Source organism: Capsicum annuum, chromosome 5 (assembly GCF_002878395.1).
Source record: "Capsicum annuum cultivar UCD-10X-F1 chromosome 5, UCD10Xv1.1, whole genome shotgun sequence".
NCBI lineage: Eukaryota > Viridiplantae > Streptophyta > Magnoliopsida > Solanales > Solanaceae > Capsicum > Capsicum annuum.
This window is the reverse complement of record NC_061115.1, coordinates 166,194,118-166,221,031: the sequence shown is the minus strand read 5'-3', so window position 1 is coordinate 166,221,031 and position 26,914 is coordinate 166,194,118. Positions and strand designations below refer to the sequence as shown.

Here is a 26,914-nt window from a genome sequence, read left to right as displayed (position 1 = left end):
CCCTACCTCTCACAACTGAAATATGAGTAGATCTAATCACATAATCTGGACAGACCTTGGCCAAATGGCCAATCTTATCACACACAAAGCAATCTCTACATCCTGACTCAATAGAAGAAGGTACCACTAGGCCTGGATGGCCACCCTAAACTACTGGACCAGAATACCAACTGCCCAAACTCTATAAGGCTACCTGCACTAGTCTACCATGATACCCACAAGAACTTTTAAAATCTCTACCTCGAGAAGCTTGACCTCTAAACTTACCAAAATAGCATATCTTCTTAGTGCCTCCCTGAGATGCTCGTAGAATACCCTCAGTCATCTTAGTATGATACACTATACTCCGAAAAGATGCTCCAAATAGAACCATCTAAGACTTAGCCAACTAAACAAAGGCATCCCAACCCTTCACAAATTTCTAAATTTTCTCAAACACAATGAAAATTTCTAAATTTTCTCAAACAAAAATCAATTCCAGAACAAAGCATATTCACCACTCAATTCACTTGCCAAGTATTTCCAAGTTTTCAACACTTGTGAGACCAAGTGTGAGGTGAGATTCGAGCGTGAGTGTGGTGAGGCTTTTGAACTAACATATTTGTTCGTTTTGTAAGTTTTCCTTTTTGCTGTTTTTTTTTGCCTTTGTTAGGTACAATTTAGATGGAATACGAGGGTACCACATCCCAACCCTTGGGTAATGATGATCCTTGATGGCTTGATTGGATTCACTATCCCGAGAATTTAAGGGTGGTTTGGACAAAGTGCAAGGTGAGATTGGTTCTTTAAAGGGTGAGCTTGTTTCCTTGAAGGGTGAGGTGACCACTAGTAGTGGGAGACTTGATTGTATTAAAAGTAGAAGGAACTCTTGACCTTCTACTCCTAATCCCTACCATGCATCTTCAATTGTTCAAGCCAACAACTCTTCCATGACCATGACACCCGAAACTCTCCACCAAATGCTATACCCTCCAAGAGTTCTACAAAACTAGCCCCTAAACCATGCCCAAACCTCTCTTAACCAAAACCTACAAAGGCCACAACATCCCCATATGAACCAAGTCCAACAAGAGGGACTTGAAACTCAAAATCCACTACCAAATCCGAACCTACAAGTTCCAAATCCCTTTGACCAAAGACCAACTTTTCCACATAACCAAATACCTCTACAAAATGCTACTTACCAAATGCCAAATCCCTTGGATCAAATACCTTACTCCCTGCCACATCCATGCCACAAGTTCAAGTATCAAATAATCAAAGACCAAACCCACCTCTCCAAAGACCCCAAATTTGAAACCCACCCATCTAAATTGAAGATTATGGTAGAGGAGAGCAAGAAGGTTATGATGTTCACCATGATGGCTATTAGTTTAAGGATGAAATAAGGGCAAGAAATAATCAAAGAGGGCATTATGGTAGATTCCAAGGGCAAGAGGCAAGGCATGGCCATGTTGATCATCAAACAACCCAAGACATTGGTATAAACTGAATCAAAGTTGGCATTCCAATCTTCAAGGGTGAAAGTGATCCTGAGGTGTACTTAGCTTGGGAATCTTCTTGTGAAAAGTTCTTCTAAGTGAATGACTTAATCGAGGAAAAAAAGTTGTTATTCCATTGTACACTTTAAAGGCTATGCAAACACATGATGGGATTACACTAAGAGATTTGGTAATGTGTTGATTAGTGGCCAACCACCCCCTTGGGAGGAGTTGAGAGAATTATGAGAGAGAGGTATGTTTCAGAACACTATAGACATGAGCTTTTTGACAAACTTTACAACTTGAGGTAAGGAAGAAAGAGTGTCATGGCCTATTATGATGAGTTTCAACAACTCATCTTGAAACTTGATCATAGAGGCAAAGAAGTTCATCATGACATCATTCGATTCAAGATGGGGTTGAACAAAGACATATCTTCTTGTATGACTCTTCATAAGTTTGAAATCGTGTTTGAAATCTTCTAAGCGGCTATGGAAATTGAGAATGACAATAAGGAAAAATACAAACCAAAGGCTCCCTACACCTCCTCGGATTGGTCCAAAGAAAAGCGCATGGCCTTGGCATCTATTGCTCCTTCTCAAGTCATGAACAAGGTTGTCCAACACCATTTTCCAAAGCTTTAAGGTAAACCAACTTCTACTTCTCATTCTAAGGGTTTATAATATTTCAAGTGTCAAGGGTGGGGTCATAAGGCAAGTGAGTGTCCTAACTGGCGTAATGTAATCCTAAAAGAGGGGAAGTTGTACTATCTTGGTGAATAAGTTGAGTTGGAAATCAAGGAGAATGATGAAAATTCTCAAGATGGAGAGTGTGTAGAACCTGAGACTCAAGGTGAGGGTAGTGAAGAAGAAGAAGTGTTGCCTTGTGAAGGGGAATGTAATGTCCCTAGTTATATAATGAGAAGGACTTTGTTTAGTAAGGTCTTGGATGATCAAAGAGAGAATTGTTTCATACCAAGTGCCTTATTAAAGAAAGTATAAGTTCCATAATCATAGATAGTAGAATTTGTGTGAATATTGTTAGTGTCACCTTGGTTGACCACTTCAAATTATCCACTATCCCTCACCCGAATCCCTACAAGCTTCAATGGTTAAACAAGTATAACGAATTGAAAGTCAAACGACAATGTGTGATTAGATTCAAAGTAGAGAATTATCATGATAAAGTATTGTGTGATGTAATCCCTATGCAAGCATGTCACATATTATTGGAAAGGCCTTGGCAATTTGATAGGCACACTACACATGATAGAAAGTCTAATAGGTACACATTTGATCATGATGGCCAAAAGTTTACTCTTCTACCTTTTCCACCATCTAGTGTGAATGAAATCCAAGAGAAAACCAAGAAGTTAGATGAGAAAAAAAAAGAAGGAAAAGGAAGGTGAGGCTTCGGATTATGAGCTTGGAAAGGGAAAAACAAATTTGATTATGAGACTTGCCCACAAATGTGCCTTGTTACTTCCTAACCCAAAAGCTAGCATTTTACCTAGCTTTGATTCTTCTTATGTGCAGGTACAAGATGAAATAATAACCAAGAAGGATCCAAAAGGAGTTCCACATGAAAGCATGCTAAATGAACTAGAGACTCCCTTGACCGAGAGCTCCAAAAAAGTGGACTGCCCAAGCCTTACCCGAGGTGACCTTGCTACTCTCAACACTTTCTTGAACTCAAAATATTGTGATTTAGTGTCTTGTGAAGTGGTTTTGGGTTTGCAAGTGCATACCTCTTTCCTTAGTAACTTTTTGGTTGTGAATAATGATTAACTTGCTCTTAAAACTAGTTCACTACTTGAACATGAGAATGGTATGTTTGAGAATTTCCAAGTTAGTAATGATGCTTGTAATGATGATCTTGATATTGAACATGGTCATTTGAATAATCAAAGAGGTTCCTTGAGTGTTAAGTTGGTTGGAATAAAGTTAACAGTCGCTTTTAGTTACCTTTACAATAGGAAAGGTTTCTATAGGTAAGATACTGAGTTTTAGTGTACAGAAAGCGATATTATTTCAAATTTACTGTGTGTAAGTTGAAGGTCACGAGATTTGAAAGCCTTACTTCGTAGGGAACAGTGGTGGAACTAGGATTTTCAATAAAGATTGGTTCTTTGATATTAATGAAGTCATTAGGTGACAGATGTTTACCAACAATTGAAGATCTTTGTGATTGATTACTTGATTCATGTGCTTATACGCACAGCTCTCAGCAAATTACTTTTTCTTGTTATATTTTCACTGGTTATTTGTTCTACTTTGCATTGTCTAAATAGTAAGTTGATTTCTAATACTAGCAGTTCCTCAGATTTGAGATATTTGACATTACTTAACAATCCTAGTGTATCTTAAGCTTGGTAACTGTATTGAACTTAACATCTAACCTAAACTTGTTTCTGAAATGAATCTTGCCATTCTGTATAATGATTTGAATGATAAGAACTGCCATTTCACAAAGATTCGTCGAGAGTGTGTGCGTAAATTGCTAGTGTATAAACATTTCTGATCTAATTAGTGAATCCACTAGTTCATCAAAATTTAATGTCTTACTGTACATTTCAAATGTAGTTACATTTTTTTTTTGTCCCTAAATCAGATCTTATTCTTAACAATAATTGAAAATTCAAAAGTTTAGCGCTACAAATAGTTCATTCTTCTTACTGTGTTTGTTCCTATACAACTCAAGTTTGCATCCATGAAATTTTATTTCATGAATATAAAATTTTAATTTTGTTAAAATTTGATGAATTTAACAACTTAATATATTAACAAGACATGATTTGTGATAAATTTATACAAAAAAATTATTTAATTAAAAATTATTGATAAATTTAAAATTTAGAATAATTAAGAGTATTTTAATAAACTTACCTATCAAATCAAATAAAAAATTGTTATTCCAAGCAATCAATCTAAACATTGCAATGTAGTGTACTACTTGTATCAAACATGGCAAACCACCATTCAAATAAAGTGTAAACTGAAGACCGGCAGAGGCAGGTGATCGAACATTTTGCAAGCAGGGACGGATCTATTCATTGTCGTGGGGTGGCACGCCGCTCGCAAATTTCGATGAAAACTTTAGGTATATAGGTATATATATACTGATATAGTCAAATATTAAATCTGCCACTCATAATACCAAAACATTATCTAGTGCAAGTGGCAAAGTGTCACTTTTGTTGTCCATAGGTCATGTGTTCGAACCCAATTTGCGGCATTTGTTAGGTTGTGTGTTCGATCCCAATTTACATAATTTGTTTTTTTAGTACTGATGTAGTCAAATATTAAATCTGCTTTCCATCGATCGTGTGTTTGATCACATTTGTTTTTTTAATCCCAGTTTACAGAATTTGTTTTTTTTTTAATATTGATGTAATCAAATATTAAATTTGCTGTCCATCGATCGTGTGTTCAATCACATTTGTTTTTTTAATACTGATGTAATCAAATATTAAATCTGCCACCCATAATATTAAAGCACTATCTAGTGCAAGTGGCGGCACTTTTGTTGTCCATCGATCATGGGTTCGATCGCATTATTGACTAAAACAAGGCAACAGGCGTACGTTCTACCATTTAAATAAATTATGAATATTATATTATAATATTAATAATATTATTAAAAGATCAAATTTTGTCATTTTATTATTATATTCTTAATTAACTGGTTGGTTAATTGTCTTATATATCAAATAATGAATAATTTGATTAATTTAATTGATAAACAGTGACGGAGTTAAAAATTCAGCAAAGGATATATAAATATTATTCTTAGCTATATTAAAAGTATCAAAATTAAACATACACTTATTTTAATTAACATTTAACTTCTGTTCACCACATTATGTTTTGACAAAGGCATGCATCTGAGTAAAAAATAACTTCGCCCCCTTGATACGTTTACTTGGTATCCAGAGGTCCCCATCCTGAGTCTGCCTCTGGTTGCAAGTCTCGTGCCGCAGTACTACTTGTGCAGTAACCGGCCGGCATTCTCATTCTATCGAGCTGGCTTCCCATATCTGGAGACGCTTCTTTCCAGCTCGACCCAGAAGGACGTCCTTCTCGCTGGGTCTACTTCTGCCTCGAACTACTCCCTCTCCTACAATGGATCTCAATCCTTTTAGGCTGTGTTCTGGAATCAAAGTCCTCGGCTATTTCATGATCCTTATTGTTCTTGCAATTGTCGCACTTTCTTATGATGCTGTCGTCGTTCTTACTTGGGCTCCTCATCTCCGTGATGGTGGATTCACTTCTTTCTTGTCTTTCATCATTATTATCACCTTCCATATCCTTGTAAGTTCTCATCTTCAGCTTTTTAATTTCTCGTTTCTTATTCATTCTCTATTTACTCAAAATGAAATGTTGCTCCTCTATTTGATAGTAACAATTTAACTTTAAAATGTGAATTTCATCTTTAATGGGATGATTTGTAGCCACACAAACATTTATGTATCACAAGTGTCAAAAGTCTTTCTTTCTTAAACTCCGTGCCAAGTCAAACAATATCACATAAATTGGGATGGAGGGGAGATAACTTTCTTTTTGCTTTTCCTGCTATGAGCATATGTTGTAGTTGGACTCGTTCATAAGAAGTACATTGATAGATGACTAAGTCTCTGTGCATTTTGCTTTACAATGGAAAATGCTACTCCCTATGTTCAATTTAAGACCGTAAAGAAGACTTTTAAATCTTATGATCTTAAACTCACGATACATCAAATCTACCGATTGTGGTCTCATGTCATGTGGAAAGTCGGGATTAAAGGTTGCCGAAAAAGGAAATAAACATTTATTTTGAATCGGATTAAAAAGGAATGTAGGACAAACAAATTGAAATGGAGGGAGTACTAATAAAGAAGAAATTCGTAATGAATTGGAAGGTAGTGTGGAAAGAGTGAATATGATAAATAGAGTGGTGGATGAAGAGCCAAAGAGTCGGAAAAGTAAGGGGGAAAGAGATCTTATAGCTATTCATATTTACTTGATTGGTGTCAATTAGGGAATCTGGTGCTACAGTATATGTACTTTGTCGCTAAGAGAAAAGAGATCTTATAGCTATTCATGTTGTACTTCTTCCTATCTCCATCTCAAATTAAACTAACACGACTCTGCTACTTGGACCAAAGAACCAATGTTTACTCTTTGCCATTAACAAGAACATGTTGGGGTGACAAATAACTTCTTTGCTATTCTGAAATAGTATGAAGAAAAAAAATTTCTTGAAGTGGAGCAGTGAGACCATGTGACAGTTTGTGTTATCTTTCGCATCAAATTGGATAACTCCCTTTGATTAGTACTGATTTAAGAAAGGTTAAATGGGTTATTGCATTAAAGTTTGCTAATATATGTTTCCTTTGGTGCTCTATAATATGAAATAGAAGTTTCTTTAAAATGAATGTGGATGTTTATTTTGAGGCGGCTTGATACTCAAAGAAAGTGTATGTTGGATTATGAATAGGCGGCTTGATACTCAAAGAAAGTGTATGTTGGATTATGAATAGAAAGAATTGAAGAAACTAGAATTCGATGTCAACTACATGTATGTAGTGATACAAGTAGAGGAAGGCCACACCTAATTGTTGACAAATGGAGATAAAATTGAAAGCTAGAAGCAAAAGGATCAAAGATCTTAGGTGGAGGAGTAAGAGAGATTCATTGGGCAAATTTTACCATGAAAATGGGAGTATATTCCCATTAGTAGAAGTGGAGGAATCATAATTCTATGAGATTAATGATGGTGGTTCTCTAAAGACATTGTATGTGGTTCTCACTCTATCTCAGTTGATCTCAAATATTATTTATTATTTTTCAACAATCAACATGGAGGAAATGCTTGAACTGAACAGAAAGACTTGCTTTGAGCCTTTTCTAGAAGGATTATAGTTATACCTTGGGTGTTGACTTTAATGCGTCTAGATTCTCATGAGAAATAATGGGGCTATATAAAAGACATCCGATAGTTTTCCCATCATGTGGAATCAATTGATCTTCGTTTATTTGCAGTTGTAGTTCGATAAAATGTGATGTCTCTTGGCTGGATAATACCTCTCCAGAAAAGCAGGTTCAGGATCCTTCTGGTACAGTAGCACAGTAACAACCATTGAAGCACCTAAGCATCTGTAGCTCAATGTAAAGCCAAAATGATTCGAAAAGCTGTTCTAGGAGAGCCTGCAATGACTGGGAAATTGAATGTTTTTCCTCACTGCTGAAGGAATAGATGAGGTAAAGACAACATATAAGAATTAGATGCTACATTGTGGTCTCAGCAAAGGGATGGCAATTTTATAGTTAAATTCTTCTATGACTCCCTAACAGCCTCAAGTAGTATGAATGGTGGAAGATGATTTGAAAACTAAAACTGCTAGTAAGGTTGGTCGCTTTGGTAGGATAGCCGTTGATAATGTTGATAATGCTTATCTGAAATAGAATAATCAACGGAATATAGGCTTTTACTGAGGTGTTATCAATGTCAGCCGTAATTTGAGCATACTAATCATCTTTTTTTCCCTACTTCCCCAATGCCTTTCAGTTATGAAGACGTTTAGATAGATGAGAAAAAATCACCTAACGTTTTTGCTTTTACCAGGATTTGAATCCTGGTAACCTATAGTCATTCCAGTTTCATTGACCACTAGGCCAATGCTCTTGGGTGCCTAACCATCAAAGCCTTGATGGTAAATCTTACTCGTACCTTTGCTAGTGGGGGATGCCTGATGGAATAGTTGAGGGCCGTCCAAACTGGCTAGGATACTACTGGCATATGACAAATTACTTCATATAGGACACTTCGTTAATGTTTCTTTTAATTTATTTATTCAGAATATTCTTGAAGGTGTCATAGTGGTTTTTTCCTCAGTACGATATTTATAGTACTCCCTCTGTGTTATGTTATGTGTCAGTGTCTGATTGGATACGAAATTTACAAAGAAAGACTTCCCACACATACCAAAAGTACCTTCAGAACTTGTGGGTTCAAATGTGTCTTGACAATTTCTGTGGCAATAAGAGCATGTCATTGAGGGTAAATTTGACGTTCAAAGTTAAAGAAATACCAAATATAGAAATCTGTTATTCCTTTTTGGGAGAACAGTGCTCTATAACATGGAATAGAGGGAGTATTGCATATATATTTTTACTTTATCTTCATTTGAGCCTTTCTTCACTAAAGTGTGTAAAGCCATCAGAGTTTAGGGCTTTTTATGCTTTTTGCCTTTGAAACCATTGTGTACACTGTTCCAATGGCAATGTTCAGGCGCTGTTATGCAGATTGCATATGATTGTTCCTTCAACAATAACTTTTTGCGGCTTACTTGACTTGGTTTTTCGGTTTTGACGTGCAAACTCAAGTTGCTTTACTACCTTGAATTTGCAGGGCATGTCGAAAGTCTAGAGAATAAATTTAGTTATATGTTAGAGTGTTATTTGTTCAATATGTTTAGGTTAATAGAATTCTTCCTGACTGTCATCATTTGAAATCTCAGCCTTTAGGTTATTTCAGTTATTGAACAACTTACGATAAATTATTTTCTAAATTCACCTTATCTCTAGTAGCTAAATTCTTTTTTTTTTCTTTTGATGAAGTAAGGGTGTCTCTTGTAGCTAATTTTTTTTTTATTTTTAAATGAAGTAAGGGGGTGTGTAGTAGCTAAATTCTTATATAATAAACTGTCTGGTATATTATCTAGAATCAATTCGAAACAAGTACTCACTTATAGGGGTCTATTTTGTGGGAGTACAATAATTTTTTTGGTGTTGCGTGGGAAGGTAGACTATCAGGAGATAAAGAAGATATGAATCAAGTTCTAGACTGTCTTATGGATCTTTTGGGAAAATAATCAAAGGTATATCCTGAAGGCAAAATGGAATTTGTATATAGCTTGAAGTACAAGTGGTTGTACACAATTGCTATGTGGTGTAGAACCTTAAAAATATTTCTGCAGCGGCTATGCACATCTTTTTTCTTTGAGAAGGTTAAGATTTTTATATACAAAGCATAAATGTTGTCCCAAAAAATTACATAACTCAGTTCCTTTACATGCATCTTTTGTACTTATGCAGCAGTAAGGTGGTGCTGGTTGTTGCTATTACTAAAACCTTTGGTTGTTATGTGTAGAGTTAAATAATCTGTGACATCCGAATTTGCAGATATGAAAGACTTTTTCTGTTTGCCATGTATTAAAGATATCAATCAAGATAATTTTTTAAATTTATCAACCAAGACATATTTGAATGATAATCCATCAAAGGAAAATGGATTGAAAGATATACTTGGGAACATTTACCATTGAGCGGGAGTCGGGCATTATCTTCCTACAAGCTGTAAAGGAAGGGTATAGATCAAGTTGAGATTGGAAGAGATGTTATGTTTTGCAATATGCAATTTTTGCAGTCAAGGGTTGGAGATATTTGATCAAGTGGTTAAATTAGGTCCTTTAAGTTTTTCTTTCATGCCAGTTCTGATTATCTTAGATATTAGTAACTAGTCAAAGTCTTGCATATCATTTGCAAGAGTAGTGACTACTTGAATGACTCAAGCATGAGGTAGACAACCACCGACTTCCTTATCAAGTGTCAGAGAATATGTGGAGTGAAGTTTGAAATTATATTTCAGTACTGCTCACAGAGATAAAGAATACAGCAATGTTGTAAATGCTTAGCATACTTGCTAAACCCTGAAGCATTCAACGGCTTTAATGAACTGTCTATAGTGTGCTTGCATTCATGTCTGAGAATTCCCATCCAGTTCACTGATCTCAGAACCTGCAGTCTGCAGTATGCAAGTACGTAACAAAGCTTTGCTGAGCTGTTCTTACTCCTTTATAACTGTGAGAAATAATAGAGAAAAATATTATTTGAATTATGCAATTACATTATTATTATAAAAACTACTCACTATCCAAATGAAAGACGATCGATTATCTACCCAAGAAGATAGAGAGTCCCATTGAGGCCATATCTATAGACACTACGTTCTGATCCCTTTTCAAGTAGGATTCTATATGCTATTCCTATCCCTACTCATATTCTAACACTCCCCCTCAAGCTGGTGCATACAAGTCATATGTACCTAGTTTGTTACAAATGTAATCAAGACGAGGACGGGTGAGGAACTTAGTGAAGATATCCGCAAGTTGATTACTTGACTTCACAAATTTTGTAACATTATCTCCTGAGAGTATCTTTTCTCTACAAGTGACAGTCAATCTCTATGTGCTTGGTCATCTCATGAAACACTGGATTTGATGCGATATGAAGGACCGCTTGATTATCATATACAAGTTCTTATCGATTTCTCCAAATTTTAGTTCTCTTAACAACTGTTTGATCCAAACTAGCTCACAAGTTGCTCCAGCCATTGCTCGATATTCTGCTTCTGCCCTAGATAGAGCAATCACACTCTGTTTCTTACTCTTCCAGGAAATCAAATTACCTCCTATTAAAACACAATATTTGGATGTAGAACGTCTATTAGAGGGTGATCCTACCTAATCATTATTTGTATATCCAATGATATTCTCATGGCCTCGATCCTTGAAGAGTAGCCCTTTACTTGGAGATGACTTAATATATCACAAAATACGAACAACTGCATCCCAATGACTATCACAGGGGTTGGAACAGATGGTTAATCTGTTGCGTCAGATGGTCAATCTGTTGCGTCAAATTGTTAATCTGTTGCGTCACCATTTTTATCAAGAAAAACAACAAATCAACCCAGCAACACCAACACAATACACGCACACTAAAAACATCAACAGTGACCAAAAATCACCAACAAATCGAATCAACAGTTCGACAACAAGAACTACAATAACAACAAAAAATTATATTTCACCACGGAAAGAGTAGAGAAGAAATGCCAGAAATTAGGGTTTTATTCAGTCCACATTTCAAATTTAAGCAAGAAATATTGAAATTGTTAACCAATACTAGAAGAGAAGTTGACTCAAGTCATAATTTTTTACTTGTGAAAGAAGAAATGGGACGACGCTGGAGAAGTTGGCTCAAGTTCCCATGTTTCTTCACGTCGATTGACGGTTGAAAGTCGAAAAGGATCTCGCCCAGCTATTTGTCGCCGAAGCTTGAAAGGTGAAATTTTGCAGAACTGTTGGTTGGGAGAGAGTTGAGAGAGACTGTCGAGAGAGAGGAGAGAGACGATTGATTTGGAGGAGACGGGTGTGGGTTGATTTGTATTTTTGAAAAGATTAGAAAGTTTTGAAAATATTAATCAAGTCCACAATTAACTTAATCAAGTTTTTTAATTATGTTTGACCTTTTAAGTTGGTCAATGTCACTAATCCTTCATTCAAGACATAAAAAACACCTTTCCTTCAATTTTCTCAGGAAACTTCCTAGAAGACGCATCATTTTATTTGGAGGGTTGTTACCATCAATCCAGCATTTGGATTTAACAAGCCTAATATAAAATTGTAATTCATCTTGCAGCTTGTAATGCTAATGTGGAGCTATATTAAGGTAGTAAGTCAGGACCCTGGTTGTGTCCCTGAAAACTGGAAACTAGTATCAGAGCAGAACATAGAGGAGGGTAACTCAGTTGCTTTGTCTGATTATGCATCAATCCAGCCTCCTACTCCAACATTATCAACTGATGAGATAGAAAGAAGACAGTCACAATCTAAAGGCTATTGCAGTAAATGCCAAAAGGGCAAGCCACCACGTTGTCATCATTGTTCTGTTTGTACGTACAAGTCTAATTAACTATTTTCTTATACCCAAACTATGATTGCATAGATAAAGTTTTCCTCTTTCCGTCAGTGGAATTATAGGTGATAAAATGGGTAAATGGATTTTTGTAAATGAGTTGTATGATTCACCCATGCTCTTTTATACTATGCATATTTTAACCGTTTTATCCTTTTCCACCTCTAGCCCCAAGGAATAGGATGTCCTGGAGCAGTACACCCTAGGATCTTTATCTTAGTCCTTATCTGGCATATTTGGTGTGAGATGAAAGGTCTATTTTCGTCTTCATTTCTCTTCTCAATTATCATTGAACATTCCTCCTGTCAAAGTGTACGCATGGTGATTTCGATTTCTCTTTACCATGTCTTAGAAGTGTTGCATGATTATTTGCATTATTTTATCCCTAAGACTTTTGTTCTATGACTATTTGTGGCATGTCTAAATTTGCAGCAGTTATGAACTTATACGACCAAAAACTAATATCTGCTGAACTGAAAATTCTGTTTTGTCCTGCAGGTCAAAGATGTGTTCTTAAGATGGATCACCACTGCATATGGGTTGTCAATTGTGTAGGGGCTCGCAACTACAAGTTTTTTCTCCTCTTTGTGGTATGGAGTTAGTTTTATAATATTTTTGCTTAGTTTTGTAATGCTTTTTGCAGAAAAATTAAGAAGATACATACCTGCTGTCTTTTCTTGCCTGTGAATAGAGGTCCTGAAAATGATCATGTCCTAAATATGTGGAATCTAAAGCCTTCTTCTTCTTCTTGCTATTATTTGTTGTCATTGTTGATATAATTGTTTAATTCATTAAGTTGTCTTCAAAGTAATCTTAAATAGAAAGTTGATGCAAGTTTGAACCACTTTCTTATATCCATTTTGGGATTTTCTGTTTCCTCTACATGTTTTTGCCTACTACCAACTTGGTGACCTAAATTGACTTTGAGACCTTTTCATGAATTTGGTGTGAAAAAGTAATGCTGCTTTCTTTAACAGCTCTCTTGACTTTTGAGCATGAGGATTGAAGATACGATATGGCAACTTAAATTGAGTGTTTGTCTGACCACGTGAATCAGTAAATAGAAGACAATTTATGTCATTGAATCAATTGTGATTCCCCATTTTGGAGTTGATCATATGACACCCTATATCCATTCTGCTCATTTGGGCTTAGTCCTTTTCAATACGAGTAATACTTTGTCCTTTTAAGGCAGATTAGGTCTTTCTCTAAAAGTCGGGGTTCTCTTAATCTCACATATTTTTTCCAATAAAAAAAGCAGAGTTTCACTATATCTCACACCTTTCAAATAATAAGTAAAGGTTCACTAAGTAGTCTCACCAAGTAATATAGTGGCCTTTTACAAGCCAAGTATCGATCCCTGAGAGACTTGTGTTAACAACTATTCCAAACTAGTCCAACTATTAAGATTAACTCAGTGCTAACGTAACCACAAAATTATTTGAGAGTAAACTAAGTGTAAATTTACCAATGCGGTAAACTAAAGGTTCTTGAACAACAATGGAGAGAAACCAGGATTAAGGCACTACGAACAATCATGCTTACGTTATAAAACTTCATTGGTTAGGTTAATTATCTTGGTTGTTGGTTCATGGGGTCTATACTATGACTATGGCCTTCTGAACCTCTAATCATCTAAATTAGCCCCACAACAACATCGTTGAGCGGGGATGCGAGAACTAATTCAAATACGTTCATATTTCATGCCGTACTTGAACCAAATGGAACACATAGGTATATTCCTATCCTAAGTGCAAATTATAACTTCATTCAATTGGAAGATTACAATTCTATTCTATGTATCCCAGGTTCTATCCTCTTGTTCCTCCTTTCGAGTTTGCAATGTGATTATGTATGTATTCTAAAGGTCACGAAGCCTTAAAATAACAAGGATAAATAAACAACCAAATGTGATAAACAACCAAACCAAATCAATTCATAACTATAATACTCATGTTCTTGGCCTTAACCCCGGAAAAGGGTGTTTAGCCGATCATGGATGTAATCGTAATCACAATGAATGAATACATGTTAAAATCCATAAACAAACCAAAGTAATGGAAGAAAAATCCTAATTGAAGTTTTCTCCAGCCTCCCTTAAAGTCCGTCCAAGGTGTGAAACATAACAACTAAGTGTCCTATTTATACTAGGACCGACACTGTCATTTTTGACATAGGGCCGTACCACGCCCTTATCATTGTGCCTAAGGTCCATGGCACGCCCTAATCGTAGTGAGCTACTGGAATTGATTATTTAAGATGCCCCCAAGGACGTGGCACGGTCCTAACGTGGTGCCTAAGGTCCGTGGCACGCCAATGACTCCAAAACATCCATTTTTGGTCAATCTTGTCCCAAGTGTTTGTCCATCCATTTCAAGCCTTGTGATGTTGTTTCCAATTGATTTCCAGCTTGTGTATCATCCATATATCATCATGATCAACTCACCAAGCATCCTATAGCATCAAACACCACGATTTAGAGCTCAGCACAACATACAATCCCAGACGATGAACTAGTAACTTAAGCTAAGAGTACTAGTTTTGTCCCTTTGATATTTAACTTAGTGTTTTGTCTCTTGGTTTGTTTCAACTGAACATTAAACACTATAAACAAGTTATTCCACACATAATTACACAATCAATACCCTTAGTAACTCATTACACACTAGAATCCATCGAGATCAACTAGAACAACACATAGCTCAAGGTAGTAACACTAGTTTTCTCGTCTAAACTCTAAGTGATCAAATTGATTCCAAACTTGTTTGAAACACACCTTGAACATTAAATTTACATAACACTTAGATGCTTATTTATACCGAAAATTACTCATTAAGCACACAAGAAGTCCTCAAAACAAGACTAATTAAGCTCTGATAACATCACTGAGGTGCAATGCACCTCAAATCACTCACGCATTTGCAAATTACTGAAATATAATTCTCTTGCTAGGCCAAAAGGCTTTGGTAAACAAATGACTTATTCTTAGTGTAGGAGCAACAATTGTTTGTCGTTAATCTCAAGTGGTTGGTATCTATATACATCCTTTTTCCCTTCTGACTGCTGTTCTTAGGGGCATTCATTTCTAGAGATTGTAGATCTTTTAAGATAATTTTCTTCCATTAAATTTTAGGTTCACTTTGTCCACTTTTAGTACCTTAAGCATTATCAACTATATTGGCGCATTTGTATGTCTATGAAGAAGCCAAATCGTCTGAAGTATATTCTAATGTTTTATCTTTATTTGTTCTATCTGCACTGTCTATATTGACTGCTGTTCTTAGGGGCATTCATTTCTAGAGATTGTAGATCTTTTAAGATAATTTTCTTCCATTAAATTTTAGGTTCACTTTGTTCACTTTTAGTACCTTAAGCATTATCAACTATATTGGTGCATTTGTATGTCTATGAAGAAGCCAAATCGTCTGAAGTATATTCTAATGTTTTATCTTTATTTGTTTTATCTGCACCGTCTATCTGATGTAAGCATTCTAATCCAGTCCAGTCATGTGTGATCACACATCTAATTTGACATTGGTAATTTTACAACCCTTAACTGGGGGATACTTTGGGCCTTAATGACCCAATATTCACCCTCATATAATATTGTTTGCATAGGACTTCTATGTGTTACCATTACATTCTCCGAGAAGATCGGGTGCAGATGTTTGAATTATCTACAGTTAGATACCATAATCACATCAGCTCACTTCTCCGTGCTTATATGGGGACTAAACTTGCAGGTTGCAGCATATATCATGTCATACTTTTAGTATCTTAAAACCCTAGTTTTCTAGGGTTCTTCTCCATGGTTACAATTTTTTATTGACTCGTTGGCTAGTTTTGTCGATCAACATAAAATTATCTTCAAATGGCTTGCACTGGGTAAATTTATCGTGTGTGCTATTAGTTCCATAAATAAAGTAAGCAAGTAGGGGAATAAGGAAATCTCTTGTATTTGTTTCCACTATTCTCACACTAGTCACCACTTTTTTTCATACGCTTTATTGCATTTGTATATTCGATATGCTTTTCTTCTTTCTGAAGCAACAACCAGATGGTTATTCTTTGATGCTTTACTAACTTATTTCCGAGTCTATGACTATCACGTGAATATCCTTCTATCAGTGTTTTGGACGGCGAAAGGTGACAAGGGTCTGCCTTGCGTCGAGGCGAGTGGCACTTGCCTTTTTGAACTGAGGCGCCAATCAATACAGAAAAATTAAAATATTTAATGGCATATATAAATAACCAAAATCTCACTAGCAATAGTAGATAGTAGATACTAATATTCTAGAACTTGAATGATTCAATAATTCATGAGATAGGCAATACTAAAACTCTAAAAGTCGCCTATAGTTTGAACTTTGAAGAAGAGAGTCGCGGTTTGTGGCATTGTGCAAATAACACCTTAATATTGTCTTTTAACTTTTAAACTGATGTCAGTTTTTTTTTTAAGAAAATAACAAAAGGTAATGCCATTGTCACCTTCCTCGCTACGTCGCCTCTCGCCATTTCTTGCCTTTGCGAGATTGCTTCGCCTTGCCAGTAATAGGTCACAAGGCATTGTCTTGCCTCGCCTCTCGCCAGGGCCCTAAGGCAAGTGCCTTTCACAACACTGACTTCTATTCTTTAAAAATTTTCATCAATATTCTTTACAAGATATAGTACCTGAGTATAAACCCAAATAGCTCTTTATTCTTTGAATGTTTCTAAGCTTTATGTGGTCTATCATCCTTTCCCAAATTTTTTTTAGGACATTTAAAATTAGTGACACAAGAGTTTGCGCACCTTTGAATATCTTGTTAGGATCGATTAGCAGTTCACACACACTAAATCTGTGGAGAGGATGAAGAAAACTAGAGAGTTCTTTAGGAGAGAGAGAGAATTAATTTCGTGGTAACACCCGTGGATAATCTCCACGGCGGACAGGCTATTTATATTAATGACTTGGAGTATGTACAATTACACAGAGAATGAGAATAAAAGGTACAACCTAAAATTTGGGTTGGGGCTCCTGAACCCCACCTTTGGGTGGGGGGCTCCGCGTGAACATTAATATATAACAGTACATCACATATTAATCAGACTCCACAACCTAACAATTCTCCCACTTGGAGACTGATTCTGTCATCCAAGAATTACATTCTCAAAAAAATAAAAAATATTCCTCCATCATCAATATGTTCGCCACACCACAACATCTGTAGACACAACTACAGAAAGCCAACTAAGGTTTTGCACAACCTTAGTTTACCAATATCAACACATTTAGTCAACATGTCTACTGGATTCTTTGCACCCTCTATCTTTTCCAGTTACATATCACTCTCTTCCACTGCCCTGCGAGTGAAATGGTACCGTCTTCTAGTGTGCTTCGTCTTTGAACGATAGACCGGGTTCTTCACCAACTATATGGCACTCTGGTTATCTGTGTAAAGAATCTTTTTAAGTTGCTTCTTGCCCAGTTCTTCCGGATAATCTGCCAGCCATATCATCTCCTTTCCAGCTTCAGCTATTGCCACATACTTAGCCTCAGTAGATGAAAGAGCAATGCACTTCTGAAGCCTGGACATCCAACTTACTGCTATACTACCTACGGTGTAAATGTATCCGGAAGTGCTCATGCTTGAGTCCACATCCCTACTAAGATCAGCATCAACAAAACCTTGCAGAATCACTTCACCATTGCCAAAACAAAGTGAAGTACTGGATGTACCTTTCAGATATCTTAGAAGCCACTTCATAGCTTCCCAATGCTCTTTCCCGAGGTTTGCCATGTACCTGTTAACAACTCCCACTGCATGTGCTATGTCAGGTCTAGTGCAGACCATAGCATACATCAGACTCCCAACTGCAAAAGCATATGGAAGAAGTGTCATGTGTTCCCGCTCCTGAGCCGTCTTCGGTGACTGCTCCTTTGACAATTTTATGTGATTTGCCAATGGAGTAGTCCTAGGTTTAGCATCATTAACTCTGAATCTGGCCAGCACTTTCTCGACATACTGCTCTTAGGATAGATTCAAAGTGCCAACAGATCTATCCCGAGAAATCCTCATCCCAAGAATCTGCTTCGCTGCACCTAAATCTTTCATCTCAAACTCAGAAGACAGGCTTGCCTTTAGAGAGTTTTTCTCCTTCATACTGGATCCTGCAATCAACCTATCATCCACATACAAGAGTAAAAATACATAAGAATCAGTGTATTTCTTGAAGTAGCAACACTGATCCTTTTCACTCCTGCGGAAGCTACTCTTACTCATAAAGGAGTCAAACTTCTTGTACCACTGTCTAGGTGCTTGCTTCAGCCCATACAAGCTCCTATTGAGCTTGTAGACCATGTGTTCCTTGCCTGAAACTACAAACCCCTCTGGCTGTTGCATATAGATTTCCTTGTCCAAATCTTCATGTAAAAACGCAGTCTTTACATCCATTTGTTCAAGATGCAAATTCTCGATGCAACAATGCTCAATAAAATTCGGATAGTAGTTAATTTCACAACAGGAGTAAATATTTCAGCATAACAATACCTTTCCTTTGTGAATATCCTTTAACTACCAACCGAGCCTTGAACCTTCTTTTGCCATTTGGTTCTGCCTTGATTCTGAACACCCACTTGTTCAATAAGGCTCTCTTCCCTGCAGGTAACTCAGTCAACATCCACGTGTTATTCTTCTCAAGTGAGCTTATCTCATCATCCATGGCTTGCTTTGAATCCTCCACCTGCAGGACCTCAGCAACAGACTCTGGTTCCCCTTCATTAGTCAGCAACAGATAATGTAATGATGGTGAATACCTATCTGGTGCTCTAATGGTCCTTGATGATCTCCTCTCAGCCTGCTCAGGTGTCACTTGTTCCACCTCTAGTTCCTTAACGATAGTCTCTGGAGTTTGTTGAGTATCTGCTGCAACATCTTTGGGTGTACTCTTCGGCAACTCAAGCTTAACTCCCACTTGCTTTGTAGTTTCTTGAACCTTTTGTTCTCTGTCCTTGTACAAGACATTTTCATCAAATGTCACATCACAATGTCTTAGGATTTTCTTGTTCCTGTCATCCCAAAACCTGTACCTGAACATGTCAGAACTATAACCTATAAAGTAGCACTTTATAGCTTTAGCATCAAGCTTATCTCTCTTCTCTGGATCAGCATGAACATAAGCAGTGCAATCAAAGGTTCCCAAGTGAGAATACTTGAGCTTTTTTCCTGTCCATTCTTCTTCAGGAATCTTGAACCCCGGAGGAACTAATGGTCCCCTGTTGATCAAGTATGCAGCTGTGCTCACAGCATCTGCCCGAAACGTCTTAGGCAACCCACAGTGTATCCTCATGCTCCTTGCATGCTCATTTAATGTTCTGTTCATCCTTTCAGCAACTCCATTCTGCCTTGCCTTCCCGGGAGCTGTCCTCATCAATCTGATTCCCTCAGCTGCACAGAATTGTTTGAATTCTGACTTGTCATATTCTCCTCCATTATCAGACCTCAGGCATTTGATTTTCAAGCCAGTCTGATTTTCAACTTCAGCTTTCTACCTCTTAAAAGTAGCAAACACATCTGACTTATGTTTCAAGAAGTAAACCCATACCTTCCTACTGAAATCATCAATGAAGGTGACATAGAATCTGGATCCACCAAGTGATGAAACAGGAGATGGTCCCCAAACGTCTGTATGGACCATTTCCAGCCGTACTTGCTTCAGCTCTCTCGCAGTCTTTGTGAAGCTTACTCGCGTCTGTTTACCCATAACACAACTCTCACAAAGACCTATATCAACATATTTCAGTCCCTCTAAAGCTCCTTTTGCAGCATCTTCATTCCTTTGGTACTCATGTGTCTAAGTCTGTTGTGCCACAGACATGAACCGGAAGCACCCTCAGCAACAACAACCATTTTTATACACCCTGCAGTGGTGTGCAAAGTTCCAGATTTTGTGCCACGTGCTACAACCATAGCACCCTTCACAATCTTCCACGAACCTCTCCCAAACTCTGCTGCGTAGCCTGTGCTATCCAACTGACCAACAGAGATCAGATTCTTCTTGAGACCAGGAATATATCTGACATCCTTCAATGTCTACTGGTTTCCTGCTGGAGTTTTTATGCAGAGCCCCCTTTCCTTCAATCGCCAATGGCTTGTTGTCAGCAAGATACACCTTTCCAAAATTTTCAGACTTGAAGTTTTGGAACAATTCCTTGCTAGGAAATGAATGAAAAGATGCACTAGAATCCAATATCCAGGATTCAATCGGGCTGTCCACACTAAGGATTAGAGCATCCCCAATGTCTTTTGCTGAATTAATAGAATCATTATCATCTCTAGATTTCCGATTCTTTTTCTTCTTGGGTTTCTTGCGCTCTGTCTAAAAGTGTCCTTTCTCTCCACAATTCCAACATGTCATGTTGGATTTTTGTGGAGATTTTCCACGATTCTTCGATTTTGATCTGTCATATGTATTCTGACCCCTCGATTGGTCTTTCCCCTTTCGGTCAACACTGAGAGCACTACCAGATGATTCTCTAATTTCTCGTTTGCGAATGCTTTCGCTAAGAACAACATATCGAATTTCATCAAACTTCAGTTTCTCAGATCCACGGGAACTGCTAATCGTAGCAACAACAGTATCCCAAGACTCGGGCAGAGATGACATCAAAATCAGTGCTTTAATTTCATCTTCGAAATTAATATCCACAGGACACAGTTGACTAACAATCATATTGAACTCGTTTGTATGATCAGCAACAAATCCATTCTCAGGCTGTAAATTGAACAATCTATGCATCAAATATACCTTGTTCATCGCAGATGGCTTTTCGTACATATTTGATAGTGCCTTCAACAGATCGGACGTGGTTTTCTCCTTGACGATGTTGAACGTCATGTTTCTCGACAAAGTCAACCGGATCAGCCCTAGAGCCTGTTGATCCTTGAGCTTCCAGTTCTCCTCCTTCATGGACTCCGGCTTCACCCTGGTCAAGGGTTTGTGAAGATCTTTCTGGTACAGATAGTCTTCGATTTGCATCTTCCAGAAACCGAAATCGGATCCATCAAACTTCTCAATTCCAAACTTCGATCCTTCCATCTTCAGTGATCGTGATAAATCTCCCAAGCTTTGATACCAGTTGTTAGGATCGATTAGCAGTTCACACACACTAAATCTGTGGAGAGGATGAAGAAAACTAGAGAGAGAGTTCTTTAGGAGAGAGAGAGAATTAATTTCGTGGTAACACCTATGGGTAACCTCCACGGCGGACAGACTATTTATATTAATGACTTGGAGTATGTACAATTACACAGAGAATGAGAATAAAAGGTACATTAATATATAACAGTACGTTACATATTAATCAGGCTCCACAACCTAACATATCTCTTTTAATCATTACATTGTGACAAAGGTTGAGTTTTCCCGGCCATTGATGTCTTTTCATCTTTGATATAATACTTAGTAATTTGCTTAGCTTTGCTACCACAACCATCTCCTCTGAATTTCTAGACCTCTATAAGGATCTGATTTGAGCCATAGGATTTTTTTGCCATAGGATTTTTTTCACTCTCATAGTCATCATGATGACTTTGCTTCAACATACCTTTTTTTGGTCATACTAGTTTATACATTTTCCCCTTATCGCCATAGCTTTTGATACAACTCATGTAAGGCTTGTCCATTTTTTTTAAGTTTCGTAGCTCTCTTGTTCTCTTTAAAGGTTTCTTTATCTTGTAGATTGGGGACTTCTTATACCACCTTTTTTTTTTGGCTTTAACTGCTACTGCCTACTTGCATTCCTCGTTCTTCCGGCTTGTTCTTGTGATAAGTTGATATATCTTAAGACACAGCTAGAACTTCACTTGCTATTTTCTTATTTCAACTTGTCATTTTCTCCCTGTGAGTATTTAAATTAGCTTTTTTGTCTCTTGCTTCCTCTTTCAATAGCTTGCCTTTAAATGCTATTTCATTTGTACCTCTTATTCTCCACCAACTTCTCAATTGTGTGTAGCTTCTTTCATTTTTTTTTTCCATGTACTTGTTTGCTTCACATCTAGAAGTATTTGTCTATGTGGGGGTGGTTAGTGCTTTTCTTGATGTAAGTATGTAGTGTTATGTGTGGTACAATCACTTTTCTGATAAGGATGAATTTAGTTTCTCTTAGGCTACTTTCAATTGTTTTGTTATCAAGTGTGATTCCCTCTCTTTAGAGTTGGTGCAGTTTTAACGAAAAGCACAAATTGAGGAAAACTCTAAAATATTATTCTTCCCTAGAAGAATGACACCTTTTTATATTTAGAAACAATTTGACTTATAAACTTCATTTTACCTTCGTGACATGATATTATGGTCACATAAATGTCATGGCATGTTCTAAGACTAGAATTTTCAGGAGTATTTCTTTCTTTCTCGTCTGCGTGTAGTCAAACACCTTCACTTAAAATGGGACAAAGGAAGTATGTTTTTATTCATTTCTAGTGTCATAGGCAGATCTTCCATGTGCTTGATCACAAACATCACTATGTTCACCCTAGTGTTATCAATGACGCTCTCCACGTCGCCCATAGTGAGGCGAGGCATAGTCGCCACAAGCCTTCGTGACGCTGCGACCTACGAAAGGCGACACCTAGGCAAGGTTGGCGACATGGCGAGGCGATAATGGCGTCGCCTTTTTATTTTTTTAAAAAAAATTAGGGTTTTAGCGATAAAAGTTAATTTTTGTTCTTATTTTCCTATTTTGGTTTGACTGTCTTACTTGCTTGGCGACTGTGGTTGCGACCTAAGGCAAGTCACAAGTGCGACTATGATTTCGACCACCGGCGGCGGCTACTCTGGCAACTTTGTAGCACTCCGGCAACATGGTTTCTCTTATTTTTTTTCTTCTTTCTTCTTCTTCTTACTCTGGCGACTCAACTGGTAGTCTTGTATTGATTTCTTTTTTCTTCCTCTTTTCTCTTCTTCCTTTGATTTTCTTCTTCTATTTCTTCCTCTTTTTCTCTCCTTTTTTTTTCTGCACACTGTATTACACTATTACTGTAGCTTTTAAGTCTGTAACAGACAGTAAACAATATGTTAAAATATCTATTTTTATAACTTATAATTATATAATATACTAACTAATATCGTAATTGTTTGATGACTTGATCATTAACAACAATTTCAATGGCGTCTCAATCTACTAGTAGATAGATAGTATCCCTCTACTATCTATTTTTAATTTTTGACTTGAAATATTTCCTAATATATTAGTGCTTTTGAAATTTTGATCATTTATATTTGCAATTAATTATTTTAATTTTTTTGTATTAATTGTCGCCGCACTTTCAAAAGGCGATCGCCTCGCCGCGTGGCGAGGCGGGCCTTGTTGCCTCTTGTCTCCTTTCGCCGTCCAAAACACTGGTTCACCCACATGTCTATTTAGATCTCGATAAGGATCTGTTGATCATTTGGGATTTCCTTGAATAAAGTATTTCGTATCTTCTTAGAATTTAATTTTTGATTGTATGTGCAAATGATTTTCATTGTCTCACTTCTTTGCACTATCCTTAACGGAATAGTCCTCTCATTAGTTTTCTTTACTTATTTATCAACCATCTCAATCAATCTATAGGTACATAGATTAATATCTATTAATAATTTATGTGTTAAGCATTAAAAAGATGCATCCAAGGTCATAATAAATACCCTGTTTCAATTTATATTACATAGTTTGCATTGCGACAAAGTTTAAGAAACAAAAAGAAGTCTTTTAAGACTTCTGGTCTTATGCATGCCATAACGTTTTTGTGGCTATGAAATTTTTTGACTTCTGGTCTTAAATATACCACAACATTCATGTGGTTGTGCAGCTTCTCATCAAGGATATTGTGGGAAGTGTAAAGTTAATTGTTTTCAAATTTAGAATTATGTTATTCTTTTTGAAACAGACTCAAAAGAAAAATTGTCACATAAATTAAAATGGAGGGAGTAGTATAAAATGAAAAAAACATATGAACATTATGACCTCTCAATATTACGATTGATGGAGTTGAGCAATGGAAGCTAAACAACACTTTTTGCGTTTTCTTTCTTCTTATATATGCTATGGCTTTGAGTTCTTAGTGATATGGCTATGGAATTGTTTCTATCAGTTTCTATTATTTATCGCAGAAGAACCCCCTAGTTCCTTCCAAAATTCATGTTTTGCCCTTGGTATTGTCATCCTGGTTTCTTCTTTCTGGACTTGTGTCAAAACTCAGAGGTACATGTCAAAATAGAGTAACATGTGTGTCTAATTTGATATATTAAAATGACATGGAATACGCATATTGTCATTTGTTTGTGTTGGATTTGGCTACGAGTCAGCTTGTGTCTGTCACTCGTTTGTGCTGGATTTGAATGAGTCTCGGATGATATTCTTATTGCAAAATTTCCTTCCTACTTATTCCAAAAATGAGTCTTAGATGATATAATGTTTGGTTTCTGTGGTTTTAACAGTTACTACTCTGTAAGCTGTCTATCTTTTGCTTTTCTAAGTTTGTGCGTTTTGAGTATCTTTGCAGGTGTACACATTTTTGACAACAACGTTGGACACTGTGGTTCTGCTTCCCAGTTTTGTAAAATTCTTTCAGCAAGCCAAGAATCATTCATTATCACCAGGCAATATTGCAGTCATATTTCTAGTCTTTGGTAAACAGCACCTACCATCTTCGTGACTTAGTCTTGATTGTTATGGTCTCCTTGTTTCTTACGAATTTGACCTTCATGCAGTTTTGAATTTAGCCTTTTCACTCAGTCTTCTCTGCTTTGTAATTATGCATGCATCTCTGCTCTCAAGCAACACCACTTCGGTGGAGGTATGTCAAACCTTGTAATTGACTATTGTCCATTATATGTCAATTTTAATGCTTCTTCTTCAACTCATGGAATAAATTGACAAGAGGTGGATAAGAAAACAAGGAAAACAATCAAATATGTTCCCTTTAATGGTTTCACATTATTTTCTGTCTTTTAGGTTTATGAGAAGAAAAAAACTGTGCAGTGGAAGTATGACTTGGGCTTGAAAAGGAATTTTGAACAGGTTCAAATGCAACAGCTCTTCCGTTACTTCCATGCATATTTTTTGTGCTTCTGAGCAAGCACTTGAAAGGAGCAATGCTAATTTTTAAAACAGAAAGATATTATTTTCCTGGAATCAAAAATTAGACAGAGGGTGCCCGGGACGGGGAAAGCTAGTAATTTTTAAGACCGTGAATATTTATGATTTGAGAGTCTGGTTATTAAGTGAGTACAATATAATCTGTACAGTTGATGATTTTGTTAGTAATTGGCATCCTTGGAACTCTTGTTCAAGGCCAATTGCCGAGAATAGCTTGGTTTAACCAATATTGGTTTCTAATGTTTTTTTTTTGCTTTCTAAAGGTTTTTGGCGCAAATAAGGCATTATGGTTTTTCCCATTATTCTCGACGAAAGATTTGGAGAACATACCAGCACTACATGGAATGGAGTTCCCGACACGTTCAAATGCTGTAGAATGAGTTCTTATATAGGGGTGTGATCATTATACCTCAAACGATGCAACTGCAGATGCTAGAGTAGGCAGTTACCTATTACACCATCAATTGGTTGATTGAAATTTCAAATTTACACTAGGAGCAGGTTGTATTTATTTATCTTAATATGTAAATGTTATGTAACATAATTCTGAAATATTTTCTTTGTATGATAGCCCAATTTGTTGTTGTGGTAATATCTGAAATTGTTATGATCCATTGCAAAGTCGCACATCAGTACTCAAAGTATTGTTGTGGGGGTATTTATAGCCTTGGGCTTTCCCACCTTAAGAGCTAGCTTTTGGGGTGCGGTTCTCTTAAGGTTGTAACAGTGGTATTAGAGCCACCCATCAACCTTTGCGCCCATCATGCCTGGGGTGGTGACGTCGGTATGGCAGTGTTCGGTCGGGGCTAACGATGTTTAGCATCGAGGCACCGGGGCACCTGACTCGGAAAGGGCTACCTGGAAAAGAGCTACCTACATAAGTAGAGTGAAAGCTGGGCTGTTTTCCTCTCGATTCTCACTAGCCAACTTTGACCCCTCTTTTTGTAATTTTAAGGTCATACCTAGTATTTGCCTCGATTTGGTACCGCTCTCGCGGCCCGCACCGAAAAAGTGCTTTACCCCTATGTCCAGTCAACTGCTGCGCCTCAACGCATTTCGGGGAGCTGTCTGACTTGAAAAGGGTTTCCTGGGAAAGAGCTACCTACATAAGTAGAGTGAAAGCTATCCGGAGTGGAGCCGTCGAGGACGACGGATGCGGAGCGTGGTGGTTTGTTATGATTCATTACAAAGTCCCACATCGGTACTAAAAAGTATTGTGGGCTATTTATTGCCTTGGGCTCTCTCTCATAAGTAGAATTAGCTTTTGGGGTGCGGTTTTTCTAAGGTTGTAACAGAGATATATTTTTTCTAGTTCATCATCATGAACCTGATAGTGCGAGCCTAAGTTTTTAAGATGCCCCAATGGTGCGATCCGTATTTGATTGTAGTGTATGAAGAACGACAGCACAGGGTAACTTTAGCCTCTAATGTACGTTGTGTTTGTTCACTTACGTTCTCTCTTCTCTGTAGCGCCTCTCATCTCCGTGCCGGAGGATTTCTATATGATTACTTCCCTGTGAGGCCATGAGTAAGCTTTCCTCAGCAGCTTTGCCTTTCTCATTCAGTCCATCCTG

The 26,914-nt window shown here is 37.1% G+C and overlaps 1 protein-coding gene across 2 annotated transcripts; it reads left to right on the top strand.

Moving 5' to 3' along the window:
* Positions 1-5,339: 5,339 nt before the first annotated feature.
* On the top strand, positions 5,340-25,932 carry LOC107870952 (probable protein S-acyltransferase 12). 2 transcript variants are annotated; one of them, XM_016717665.2, is made up of 7 exons: positions 5,340-5,791; positions 11,945-12,197; positions 12,719-12,810; positions 24,745-24,871; positions 24,953-25,038; positions 25,197-25,262; positions 25,604-25,932. In XM_016717665.2, the coding sequence occupies exons 1-7, from the start codon at positions 5,603-5,605 to the stop codon at positions 25,718-25,720; spliced, it is 930 nt and encodes a 309-aa protein (XP_016573151.1). In that variant the 5' UTR covers positions 5,340-5,602; the 3' UTR covers positions 25,721-25,932. The 2 variants fall into 2 exon arrangements, with proteins under 2 accessions (XP_016573151.1, XP_016573152.1); XM_016717666.2 differs by lacking the exon at positions 25,197-25,262 and having other exon boundaries at positions 5,368-5,791.
* The last annotated feature ends 982 nt before the right edge of the window (positions 25,933-26,914 follow it).

Coding starts and splice junctions, on each gene's coding strand:
- LOC107870952 (XM_016717665.2), top strand. CDS start 5,603: ATGGATCTCAATCCTTTTAGGCTGTGTTCTGGAATCAAAGTCCTCGGC. Junction 5,792..11,944: donor TTATCACCTTCCATATCCTT/GTAAGTTCTCAT, acceptor TTCATCTTGCAG/CTTGTAATGCTAATGTGGAG. Junction 25,263..25,603: donor TGAAAAGGAATTTTGAACAG/GTTCAAATGCAA, acceptor TGCTTTCTAAAG/GTTTTTGGCGCAAATAAGGC.